Raw genomic sequence first — 13481 nt, 5'->3', positions numbered from 1 at the left:
ATCATGGGGGCAACGTAATGGCACTATATTATTCATAATAATGTTATAGTAAGTGGCATGCCGTGGGTACTGTGAGTGACTATAGGCACCATGGGGGCACCGTAATGGCACTATATTATTCATAATAATGTTATAGCAAGTGGCACGCTGTGGGTACTGTGAGTGACTATAGGCACCATGTGGGCCCCGTAATGGCACTATATCATTCATAATAATGTTATAGTAAATGGCATGCCGTGGGTACTGTGAGTGACTATAGGCACCATGGGGGCACCGTAATGGCACTATATCATTCATAATAATGTTATAGTAAGTGGCATGCCGTGGGTACTGTGAGTGACTATAGGCACCATGGGGGCACCGTAATGGCACTATATCATTCATAATAATGTTATAGTAAGTGGCATGCCGTGGGTACTGTGAGTGACTATAGGCACCATGGGGGCACCGTAATGGCACTATATTATTCATAATAATGTTAAAGCAAATGGCACGCTGTGGGTACTGTGAGTGACTATAGGCACCATGGGGGCAACGTAATGGCACTATATCATTCATAATAATGTTATAGTAAGTGGCACGCTGTGGGTACTGTGAGTGACTATAGGCACCATGGGGGCACCGTAATGGCACTATATCATTCATAATAATGTTATAGTAAGTGGCACGCCGTGGGTACTGTGAGTGACTATAGGCACCAGTACCAGTGAGCCCCCGTGTTGCACAGTCGCTGGTTTGTGCCACAGAGAGAACGGCTTTGGGGGGGCAGATGTGCCATTGGCTTTTCCTCAGTGAATTTAAACTTGTTTCACTGGTCTGGTCAGTACCAAGGGCTCTAACACACGCATGTTTTTTAATGCATTTACAAATGCATATATTGCACTTATTTAAATGCACCGTGGGGCACAACTCCACCAGCGCTTTTGTTGGATACTGTCAGACAAGTCACATGTAATCTTATTTACTTATATAGCGCCGAAACATTCCCGCAGTGCTTTACAGAGATTATTCAGTACCTGCCCCAGGGAGCTTACAATCTAAGGTATCTATCCCATAGTGGAGGGGGCAGTGAAGGAGTCAGTGGAGGTGGCAGTTAAGACAGCAGTAGTGTGGCAGTAGAGGCGGCAGTGAAGGTGGCAGTGGGGGAGGCAGTCAAGGCAGCAGTGAAGAAGGCAATGGAGGTGGCAGTGAGGGAGGCAGTGGAGGTGGCAGTGAAGGAGGCAGTGGAGGTGGCAGTCAAGACAGCAGTAGGGTGACAGTGAAGGTGGCAGTTAGGGAGGCAGTGGAGGTGGCAGTGAAGGAGGCAGTGGGGGTGGCAGTGAAGGAGGCAGTGGAGGTGGCAGTCAAGACAGCAGTAGGGTGGCATGATATCCTGTATGTATATGGGGTACAGGGTGGGTGGGTATTACAGCACGGGGCACATAGGGCACTGTATCCTGTATGTATATGGGGTACAGGGTGGGTATTACAGCACGGGGCACATAGGGCACTGTATCCTGTATGTATATGGGGTACAGGGTGGGTATTACAGAACGGGGCACATAGGGCACTGTATCCTGTATGTATATGGGGTACAGGGTGGGTGGGTATTACAGCACGGGGCACATAGGGCACTGTATCCTGTATGTATATGGGGTACAGGGTGGGTGGGTATTACAGCACGGGGCACATAGGGCACTGTATCCTGTATGTATATGGGGTACAGGGTGGGTATTACAGCACGGGCACATAGGGCACTGTATACTGTATGTATATGGGGTACAGGGTGGGTGGGTATTACAGCACGGGGCACATAGGGCACTGTATCCTGTATGTATATGGGGTACAGGGTGGGTATTACAGCACGGGGCACATAGGGCACTGTATCCTGTATGTATATGGGGTACAGGGTGGGTATTACAGCACGGGGCACATAGGGCACTGTATCCTGTATGTATATGGGGTACAGGGTGGGTATTACAGCACGGGGCACATAGGGCACTGTATACTGTATGTATATGGGGTACAGGGTGGGTGGGTATTACAGCACGGGGCACATAGGGCACTGTATCCTGTATGTATATGGGGTACAGGGTGGGTATTACAGCACGGGGCACATAGGGCACTGTATCCTGTATGTATATGGGGTACAGGGTGGGTATTACAGCACGGGGCACATAGGGCACTGTATACTGTATGTATATGGGGTACAGGGTGGGTATTACAGCACGGGGCACATAGGGCACTGTATCCTGTATGTATATGGGGTACAGGGTGGGTGGGTATTACAGCACGGGGCACATAGGGCACTGTATCCTGTATGTATATGGGGTACAGGGTGGGTATTACAGCACGGGGCACATAGGGCACTGTATCCTGTATGTATATGGGGTACAGGGTGGGTGGGTATTACAGCACGGGGCACATAGGGCACTGTATCCTGTATGTATATGGGGTACAGGGTGGGTATTACAGCACGGGGCACATAGGGCACTGTATCCTGTATGTATATGGGGTACAGGGTGGGTATTACAGAACGGGGCACATAGGGCACTGTATCCTGTATGTATATGGGGTACAGGGTGGGTGGGTATTACAGCACGGGGCACATAGGGCACTGTATACTGTATGTATATGGGGTACAGGGTGGGTGGGTATTACAGCACGGGGCACATAGGGCACTGTATCCTGTATGTATATGGGGTACAGGGTGGGTATTACAGCACGGGGCACATAGGGCACTGTATCCTGTATGTATATGGGGTACAGGGTGGGTATTACAGCACGGGGCACATAGGGCACTGTATACTGTATGTATATGGGGTACAGGGTGGGTGGGTATTACAGCACGGGGCACATAGGGCACTGTATCCTGTATGTATATGGGGTACAGGGTGGGTATTACAGCACGGGGCACATAGGGCACTGTATCCTGTATGTATATGGGGTACAGGGTGGGTATTACAGCACGGGGCACATAGGGCACTGTATACTGTATGTATATGGGGTACAGGGTGGGTATTACAGCACGGGGCACATAGGGCACTGTATCCTGTATGTATATGGGGTACAGGGTGGGTGGGTATTACAGCACGGGGCACATAGGGCACTGTATCCTGTATGTATATGGGGTACAGGGTGGGTATTACAGCACGGGGCACATAGGGCACTGTATCCTGTATGTATATGGGGTACAGGGTGGGTGGGTATTACAGCACGGGGCACATAGGGCACTGTATCCTGTATGTATATGGGGTACAGGGTGGGTGGGTATTACAGCACGGGGCACATAGGGCACTGTATCCTGTATGTATATGGGGTACAGGGTGGGTATTACAGCACGGGGCATATAGGGCAATGTATGTATATATTCTCGGTACTAATGGGTTGGGCTTTGTGTTTCTGTAGAGTCCTGAGACCATAGAGGGGCCCTTCCTGGACACCGAGAGCTCATACAGTGACTCCGAGTTCTTTGCATATGAGGATGGTCTCACCCTGTCTCACAGAGATGCCCAACATGAATCGGACTTGGACAGCGCCATGTACAGTACCCCAAGCTCAGAAGCATCTGACGAGGGCAGGAATGAAGACAAAGCAGGAGGCCTTGGCAGCCTCTATCTCCCCGGGGAGCAGTAAGTAATGTTCTATATCCGGCAGCCTCTATCTCCCCGGGGGCAGTAAGTAATGTTCTATATCCGGCAGCCTCTATCTCCCCGGGGGCAGTAAGTAATGTACTATATCCGGCAGCCTCTATCTCCCGGGGGCAGTAAGTAATGTACTATATCCGGCAGCCTCTATCTCCCGGGGGCAGTAAGTAATGTACTATATCCGGCAGCCTCTATCTCCCCGGGGGCAGTAAGTAATGTACTATATCCGGCAGCCTCTATCTCCCGGGGGCAGTAAGTAATGTACTATATCCGGCAGCCTCTATCTCCCCGGGGGCAGTAAGTAATGTACTATATCCGGCAGCCTCTATCTCCCTGGGGGCAGTAAGTAATGTTCTATATCCGGCAGCCTCTATCTCCCCGGGGGCAGTAAGTAATGTACTATATCCGGCAGCCTCTATCTCCCGGGGGCAGTAAGTAATGTTCTATATCCGGCAGCCTCTATCTCCCCGGGGGCAGTAAGTAATGTACTATATCCGGCAGCCTCTATCTCCCGGGGGCAGTAAGTAATGTACTATATCCGGCAGCCTCTATCTCCCCGGGGGCAGTAAGTAATGTACTATATCCGGCAGCCTCTATCTTCCGGGGGCAGTAAGTAATGTACTATATCCGACAGCCTCTATCTCCCCAGGGGCAGTAAGTAATGTACTATATCCGGCAGCCTCTATCTCCCTGGGGGCAGTAAGTAATGTACTATATCCGGCAGCCTCTATCTCCCGGGGGCAGTAAGTAATGTACTGTATCCGGCAGCCTCTATCTCTCGGGGGCAGTAAGTAATGTTCTATATCCGGCAGCCTCTATCTCCCCGGGGGCAGTAAGTAATGTACTATATCCGGCAGCCTCTATGTCCCCGGGGGCAGTAAGTAATGTTCTTTATCCGGCAGCCTCTATGTCCCCGGGGGCAGTAAGTAATGTTCTATATCCGGCAGCCTCTATCTCACTGGGGGCAGTAAGTAATGTACTATATCCGGCAGCCTCTATCTTCCGGGGGCAGTAAGTAATGTACTATATCCGACAGCCTCTATTTCCCCAGGGGCAGTAAGTAATGTACTATATCCGGCAGCCTCTATCTCCCTGGGGGCAGTAAGTAATGTTCTATATCCGGCAGCCTCTATCTCCCCGGGGGCAGTAAGTAATGTACTATATCCGGCAGCCTCTATTTCCCCGGGGAGCAGTAAGTAATGTTCTATATCCGGCAGCCTCTATCTCCCCGGGGGCAGTAAGTAATGTTCTATATCCGGCAGCCTCTATCTCCCCGGGGGCAGTAAGTAATGTACTATATCCGGCAGCCTCTATCTCCCTGGGGGCAGTAAGTAATGTTCTATATCCGGCAGCCTCTATCTCCCCGGGGGCAGTAAGTAATGTACTATATCCGGCAGCCTCTATTTCCCCGGGGAGCAGTAAGTAATGTACTATATCCGGCAGCCTCTATCTCCCTGGGGGCAGTAAGTAATGTTCTATATCCGGCAGCCTCTATCTCCCCGGGGGCAGTAAGTAATGTACTATATCCGGCAGCCTCTATCTCCCGGGGGCAGTAAGTAATGTTCTATATCCGGCAGCCTCTATCTCCCCGGGGGCAGTAAGTAATGTACTATATCCGGCAGCCTCTATCTCCCGGGGGCAGTAAGTAATGTACTATATCCGGCAGCCTCTATCTCCCCGGGGGCAGTAAGTAATGTACTATATCCGGCAGCCTCTATCTTCCGGGGGCAGTAAGTAATGTACTATATCCGACAGCCTCTATCTCCCCAGGGGCAGTAAGTAATGTACTATATCCGGCAGCCTCTATCTCCCTGGGGGCAGTAAAGTAATGTACTATATCCGGCAGCCTCTATCTCCCGGGGGCAGTAAGTAATGTACTGTATCCGGCAGCCTCTATCTCTCGGGGGCAGTAAGTAATGTTCTATATCCGGCAGCCTCTATCTCCCCGGGGGCAGTAAGTAATGTACTATATCCGGCAGCCTCTATGTCCCCGGGGGCAGTAAGTAATGTTCTTTATCCGGCAGCCTCTATGTCCCCGGGGGCAGTAAGTAATGTTCTATATCCGGCAGCCTCTATCTCACTGGGGGCAGTAAGTAATGTACTATATCCGGCAGCCTCTATCTTCCGGGGGCAGTAAGTAATGTACTATATCCGACAGCCTCTATTTCCCCAGGGGCAGTAAGTAATGTACTATATCCGGCAGCCTCTATCTCCCTGGGGGCAGTAAGTAATGTTCTATATCCGGCAGCCTCTATCTCCCCGGGGGCAGTAAGTAATGTACTATATCCGGCAGCCTCTATTTCCCCGGGGAGCAGTAAGTAATGTTCTATATCCGGCAGCCTCTATCTCCCCGGGGGCAGTAAGTAATGTTCTTTATCCGGCAGCCTCTATCTCCCCGGGGGCAGTAAGTAATGTTCTATATCCGGCAGCCTCTATCTCACCGGGGGCAGTAAGTAATGTACTATATACCCGGCAGCCTCTATCTCCCCGGGGGCAGTAAGTAATGTTCTATATCCGGCAGCCTCTATCTCCCCGGGGGCAGTAAGTAATGTTCTATATCCGGCAGCCTCTATGTCCCCGGGGGCAGTAAGTAATGTTCTATATCCGGCAGCCTCTATCTCCCCGGGGGCAGTAAGTAATGTTCTATATCCGGCAGCCTCTATGTCCCCGGGGGCAGTAAGTAATGTTCTATATCCGGCAGCCTCTATCTCCCCGGGGGCAGTAAGTAATGTACTATATACCCGGCAGCCTCTATCTCACCGGGGGCAGTAAGTAATGTTCTATATCCGGCAGCCTCTATGTCCCCGGGGGCAGTAAGTAATGTACTATATCCGGCAGCCTCTATCTCCCCGGGGGCAGTAAGTAATGTACTATATACCCGGCAGCCTCTATCTCACCGGGGGCAGTAAGTAATGTTCTATATCCGGCTGCCTCGGTGGGGAGGGGTGCATGGATCTGCCCAGCAGACAGTATGGGGTATAAATGGTCTGATATTGGGCAGTTAGGCAATGGGCAGCCCATATGGGCCAGAAGCCTCAGACAAATCCCAGTAAAGTCTGTGATAGGCACAGAACCTCCCTGGGCAGGAAGAAGCCCAGATGGGCCAGAAATAGAACCCCTGCTGTACCAGGCATTCCTCAGAGTTCTAATATGTAAGGCAGGTGTTCAACTCCAAATCTCAGTCTAAATGGCCTTAAGGCTGGACCCCGCCGCCAGTATGGGCCCCCTAGAGATTTGGGCTTGGTGCCATAGATGATGAAAGACACCAGAAACAAAAGAAAGTGTGGGATAGAGGCCCAGGCTGCAGTGAGATTGAATGGAATATTACCAGGATGAGCTTAGGGAGTTGGGGTGTTGCGCCAGTACCCACAGAAATAATCTGTCTCTATGTTATGTGTATGGGAACAGCAGGGGCAGACTTCTACACATTCTACTGACTGTCCTGCCATAGGCTCACAGGCGGGCTATCTGGGCCACTCAGCGAATGAATGGTTGGATTTTATCTGACCGTGGTGACTAGAAGCTGATAATCTAGAGAACATCTAGGAGGGAATTGTGGGAGTTCCCCTGAACAGATTGACAGAGTGTCAGTAGAATATATTGGCTGCCCCCCACTGTATAGCTGCTGTTTCTCTCCCATGTACCTGTAGCCCTCAGGTCCCACCAATCCTGCCCCACCAATCCTGCCCCACCAATCCTGCCCCACCAATCCTGCCCCACCATTCCTGCCCCACCAATCCTGCCCCACCAATCCTGCCCCACCATTCCTGCCCCCACCAATCCTGCCCCACCAATCCTGCCCCACCATTCCTGCCCCACCATTCCTGCCCCACCATTCCTGCCCCACCATTCCTGCCCCACCAATCCTGCCCCACCATTCCTGCCACATTATACTCCACATGATTTCCTTTTCCCATAGGAATCTTCTCAAGCCGTCCGCTGGCTCAGGTTTCTCAACTCATTCCACCGCCTCGTTAATCAGCAACGAGGAGCAGTTTGAGGACTATGGAGAAGGAGAAGACATTGACTACAGTCCCGGCAGCCCATGTCCTGATGATGAGAGCAGAACCAACGCACTCTCTGACCTGGGCTCCTCTGTTCCTTCCAGGTATGTTCTGTTACTCCTTCCAATCAACCTTCTATGGAGCACATTTATATATACTGTATATACAGGGAAGGGGGTACCGTATAGTCTGTGGGCACAATAGGCACGTGCCAGCCATAGCTGCAGTTAGTGCTGTAGCACATTTATATATACTGTATATACAGACATACAGGGAAGGGGGTACCGTATAGTCTATGGGCACAATAGGCACGTGCCAGCCATAGCTGCAGTTAGTGCTGTAGCACATTTATATATACTGTATATACAGACATACAGGGAAGGGGGTACCGTATAGTCTGTGGGCACAATAGGCACATGCCAGCCATAGCTGCAGTTAGTGACCCATCCTTACCTGGTCCCACAGTGCCGGACAGACGCCCAGGAAAGCGAGACTCATGTACAACACTGACTTACTGGACATTTATTGCACTCAGTGCAGCAAAAAGATCACTCTGCTCAACGACCTGGAGGCTCGACTGAAGAACCTGAAGGCCAACAGGTAGGTGCTGGGCTCCCCTTACTGACCCGGTCTGAGCTCCCCTTACTGACCCGGTCTGGGCTCCCCTTACTGACCCGGTCTGGGCTCCCCTTACTGACCCGGTCTGAGCTCCCCTTACTGACCCGGTCTGAGCTCCCCTTACTGACCCGGTCTGAGCTCCCCTTACTGACCCGGTCTGAGCTCCCCTTACTGACCAGGTCTGGGCTCCACTTACTGACCCGGTCTGAGCTCCCCTTACTGACCCGGTCTGAGCTCCCCTTACTGACCCGGTCTGGGCTCCCCTTACTGACCCGGTCTGAGCTCCCCTTACTGACCCGGTCTGAGCTCCCCTTACTGACCCGGTCTGAGCTCCCCTTACTGACCCGGTCTGAGCTCCCCTTACTGACCCGGTCTGAGCTCCCCTTACTGACCCGGTCTGAGCTCCCCTTACTGACCCGGTCTGAGCTCCCCTTACTGACCCGGTCTGAGCTCCCCTTACTGACCAGGTCTGGGCTCCACTTACTGACCCGGTCTGAGCTCCCCTTACTGACCCGGTCTGAGCTCCCCTTACTGACCCGGTCTGGGCTCTCCTTAGTGACCCGGTCTGGGCTCCCCTTACTGACCCGGTCTGGGCTCTCCTTACTGACCCCAGTCTGGGCTCCCCTTACTGACCCGGTCTGGGCTCTCCTTACTGACCCGGTCTGGGCTCTCCTTACTGACCCGGTCTGAGCTCCCCTTACTGACCCGGTCTGGGCTCCCCTTACTGACCCGGTCTGGGCTCTCCTTACTGACCCGGTCTGAGCTCCCCTTACTGACCCGGTCTGGGCTCCCCTTACTGACCCGGTCTGGGCTCTCCTTACTGACGCGGTCTGGGCTCCCCTTACTGACCCGGTCTGAGCTCCCCTTACTGACCCGGTCTGAGCTCCCCTTACTGACCCGGTCTGGGCTCTCCTTAGTGACCCGGTCTGGGCTCCCCTTACTGACCCGGTCTGGGCTCTCCTTACTGACCCAGTCTGGGCTCCCCTTACTGACCCGGTCTGGGCTCCACTTACTGACCCGGTCTGGGCTCCCCTTACTGACCCGGTCTGAGCTCCCCTTACTGACCCGGTCTGGGCTCTCCTTAGTGACCCGGTCTGGGCTCCCCTTACTGACCCGGTCTGGGCTCTCCTTACTGACCCAGTCTGGGCTCCCCTTACTGACCCGGTCTGGGCTCTCCTTACTGACCCGGTCTGGGCTCTCCTTACTGACCCGGTCTGAGCTCCCCTTACTGACCCGGTCTGGGCTCCCCTTACTGACCCGGTCTGGGCTCTCCTTACTGACCCGGTCTGAGCTCCCCTTACTGACCCGGTCTGGGCTCCCCTTACTGACCCGGTCTGGGCTCTCCTTACTGACGCGGTCTGGGCTCCCCTTACTGACCCGGTCTGGGCTCTCCTTACTGACGCGGTCACTGTGTATGGTCCAATTCCCTGGGAGGGAGATGTACAGATGGAGCTCACTTTGCCCACTGGCCTCAGAAGGCCCAGCATGGCACATTAGGGCACATTTATACTGACCCGGTCTGAGCTCCCCTTACTGACCCGGTCTAAGCTCCCCTTACTGACCCGGTCTGGGCTCCCCTTACTGACCCGGTCTGGGCTCCCCTTACTGACCCGGTCTGGGCTCCCCTTACTGACCCGGTCTGGGCTCCCCTTACTGACCCGGTCTGGGCTCCCCTTACTGACCCGGTCTGGGCTCCCCTTACTGACCCGGTCTGAGCTCCCCTTACTGACCCGGTCTGGGCTCTCCTTACTGACCCGGTCACTGTGTATGGTCCAATTCCCTGGGAGGGAGATGTACAGATGGAGCTCACTTTGCCCACTGGCCTCAGAAGGCCCAGCATGGCACAGTGGGGCACAGTGGGGCACATTAGGGCACAACATCTCAGCAGATCAATCAGAAGTGGAAGCTGTGACACACGTGTGATTTTAAGACAAAGTTTGCTCCTTCTGTGCAGCAGGAAAACATATCCAAAGCCGCCGGTGAGCTCTGTATTTGCCCCCAGTGCTTTGTGTGCCCCCCACTCATGTGTCTCTTTGCTTCCCACAGCCCACTCATGTGTCTCTTTGCTTCCCACAGCCCACTCATGTGTCTCTTTGCTTCCCACAGCCCACTCATGTGTCTCTTTGCTTCCCACAGCCCACTCATGTGTCTCTTTGCTTCCCACAGCCCACTCATGTGTCTCTTTGCTTCCCACAGCCCACTCATGTGTCTCTTTGCTTCCCACAGCCCCAACAGGAAGATTTCCAGCACGGCATTTGGGAGGTAAGAGAGCCACAAACATTGGGTAATTGCTCTATACTGGCCACTGATACCCCGGGGCAAGAGGATTCCTTCTTGGATCTCCAGTGAACTGTATTATAGAAATTATACAGGTTCTTACGCTTGTGTACCTCCTGTAACCCCCCCCGGGCACGGGCGTATCCCCTGTTACTCCCCCCGGGGCACGGGCACTATATACTATCCCATTAGCTACTTATTACTGCAACCTTCCCAATGAGACTTCTAGTTAGACTTCAGGATCTGAGCCAATCTGGGCTGAGGGCTAAAAGAGGGGCGACATGGAGCTTCTAATGAGACTGTCTGGTTTGTAGGCAACTGTTGCACAACAGCAACCTGAGCAGCAGCAACGGCAGCACCGAGGATCTGTTCAGGGACAGTATTGACTCGTGCGAAAATGACATTACTGAGAAGGTGAGAAGCACATACCTGTGTGTATATAACTGGTGTATATAACTGGGGTCCATAGCTGGTGTATATAACTGGGGTACATAGCTGGTGTTTATAACTGGGGTCCATAGCTGGTGTATATAACTGGGGTCCATAGCTGGTGTATATAACTGGGGTACATAGCCGGGGTATATAACTGGGGTACATAGCTGGTGTTTATAACTGGGGTCCATAGCTGGTGTATATAACTGGGGTCCATAGCTGGTGTATATAACTGGGGTCCATAGCTGGTGTATATAACTGGGGTACATAGCTGGTGTTTATAACTGGGGTCCATAGCTGGTGTTTATAACTGGGGTCCATAGCTGGTGTATATAACTGGGGTCCATAGCTGGTGTATATAACTGGGGTCCATAGCTGGTGTATATAACTGGGGTCCATAGCTGGTGTATATAACTGGGGTACATAGCCGGGGTATATAACTGGGGTACATAGCTGGTGTATATAACTGGGGTACATAGCCGGGGTATATAACTGGGGTACATAGCTGGTGTATATAGCTGGTGTATATAACTGGGGTCCATAGCTGGTGTATATAACTGGGGTCCATAGCTGGTGTATATAACTGGGGTCCATAGCTGGTGTATATAACTGGGGTCCATAGCTGGTGTATATAACTGGGGTCCATAGCTGGTGTATATAACTGGGGTCCATAGCTGGTGTATATAACTGGGGTACATAGCCGGGGTATATAACTGGGGTACATAGCTGGTGTATATAGCTGGTGTATATAACTGGGGTACATAGCTGGTGTATATAACTGGGGTACATAGCTGGTGTTTATAACTGGGGTACATAGCTGGGGTATATAACTGGGGTACATAGCTGGGGGTACATAGCTGGGGTACATAACTGGTGTATACCTGCTGCACCCCATCATTGGGCCACAGCTCCCAGTTAAACACCAACCCACAGGGAAACTGGAGGAGCACTGCACAGATATACACGATGCTAGTGTTGCTCACAGTGAGCCGTGCGTTAGTGCTCAGGGTAGTTGTTAGGGGCACAGATATACACAATGCTAGTGTCGCTCAGAGTGAGCCGTGCGTTAGTGCTCAGGGTAGTTGTTAGGGGCACAGATACAAACAATGCTAGTGTCGCTCAGAGTGAGCCCTGCGTTAGTGCTCAGGGTAGTTGTTAGGGGCACAGGTATACACAATGCTAGTGTCGCTCAGAGTGAGCCCTGCGTTAGGGCTCAGGGTAGTTGTTAGGGGCACAGATACAAACAATGCTAGTGTCGCTCAGAGTGAGCCCTGCGTTAGTGCTCAGGGTAGTTGTTAGGGGCACAGGTATACACAATGCTAGTGTCGCTCAGAGTGAGCCCTGCGTTAGGGCTCAGGGTAGATGTTAGGGGCACAGATACAAACAATGCTAGTGTCGCTCAGAGTGAGCCCTGCGTTAGTGCTCAGGGTAGTTGTTAGGGGCACAGGTATACACAATGCTAGTGTCGCTCAGAGTGAGCCCTGCGTTAGGGCTCAGGGTAGTTGTTAGGGGCACAGATACAAACAATGCTAGTGTCGCTCAGAGTGAGCCCTGCGTTAGGGCTCAGGGTAGATGTTAGGGGCACAGATACACACAATGCTAGTGTCGCTCAGAGTGAGCCATGCGTTAGGGCTCAGGGTAGTTGTTAGGGGCACAGATATACACAATGCTAGTGTCGCTCAGAGTGAGCCGTGCGTTAGTGCTCATGGTAGTTGTTAGGGGCACAGATACACACAATGCTAGTGTCGCTCAGAGTGAGCCGTGCGTTAGGGCTCAGGGTAGATGTTAGGGGCACAGATATACACAATGCTAGTGTCGCTCAGAGTGAGCCGTGCGTTAGGGCTCAGGGTAGATGTTAGGGGCACAGATATACACAATGCTAGTGTCGCTCAGAGTGAGCCGTGCGTTAGGGCTCAGGGTAGATGTTAGGGGCACAGATATACACAATGCTAGTGTCGCTCAGAGTGAGCCATGCGTTAGGGCTCAGGGTAGATGTTAGGGGCACAGATATACACAATGCTAGTGTCGCTCAGAGTGAGCCCTGCGTTAGGGCTCAGGGTAGATGTTAGGGGCACAGATACAAACAATGCTAGTGTCGCTCAGAGTGAGCCCTGCGTTAGTGCTCAGGGTAGTTGTTAGGGGCACAGGTATACACAATGCTAGTGTCGCTCAGAGTGAGCCCTGCGTTAGGGCTCAGGGTAGTTGTTAGGGGCACAGATACAAACAATGCTAGTGTCGCTCAGAGTGAGCCTGCGTTAGGGCTCAGGGTAGATGTTAGGGGCACAGATACACACAATGCTAGTGTCGCTCAGAGTGAGCCATGCGTTAGGGCTCAGGGTAGTTGTTAGGGGCACAGATATACACAATGCTAGTGTCGCTCAGAGTGAGCCGTGCGTTAGTGCTCATGGTAGTTGTTAGGGGCACAGATACACACAATGCTAGTGTCGCTCAGAGTGAGCCGTGCGTTAGGGCTCAGGGTAGATGTTAGGGGCACAGATATACACAATGCTAGTGTCGCTCAGAG

General features: G+C 52.5%; 1 protein-coding gene across 1 annotated transcript in view; it reads left to right on the top strand.

The window, feature by feature from the left end:
• rab11fip4 (RAB11 family interacting protein 4 (class II)) overlaps positions 1–13481 on the top strand; it is a 51607-nt gene that overhangs the window by 17897 nt on the left and 20229 nt on the right. Inside the window, 5 exon segments of the mRNA NM_001102700.1 lie at positions 3388–3611; positions 7546–7734; positions 8096–8230; positions 10475–10510; positions 10840–10939. Of these exon segments, the coding sequence (NP_001096170.1) occupies positions 3388–3611; positions 7546–7734; positions 8096–8230; positions 10475–10510; positions 10840–10939 (684 nt within the window).

Source organism: Xenopus tropicalis, chromosome 10 (assembly GCF_000004195.4).
Source record: "Xenopus tropicalis strain Nigerian chromosome 10, UCB_Xtro_10.0, whole genome shotgun sequence".
NCBI classification, from domain to species: Eukaryota; Metazoa; Chordata; class Amphibia; order Anura; family Pipidae; genus Xenopus; species Xenopus tropicalis.
This window is presented reverse-complemented; position numbering and strand designations above follow the sequence as displayed.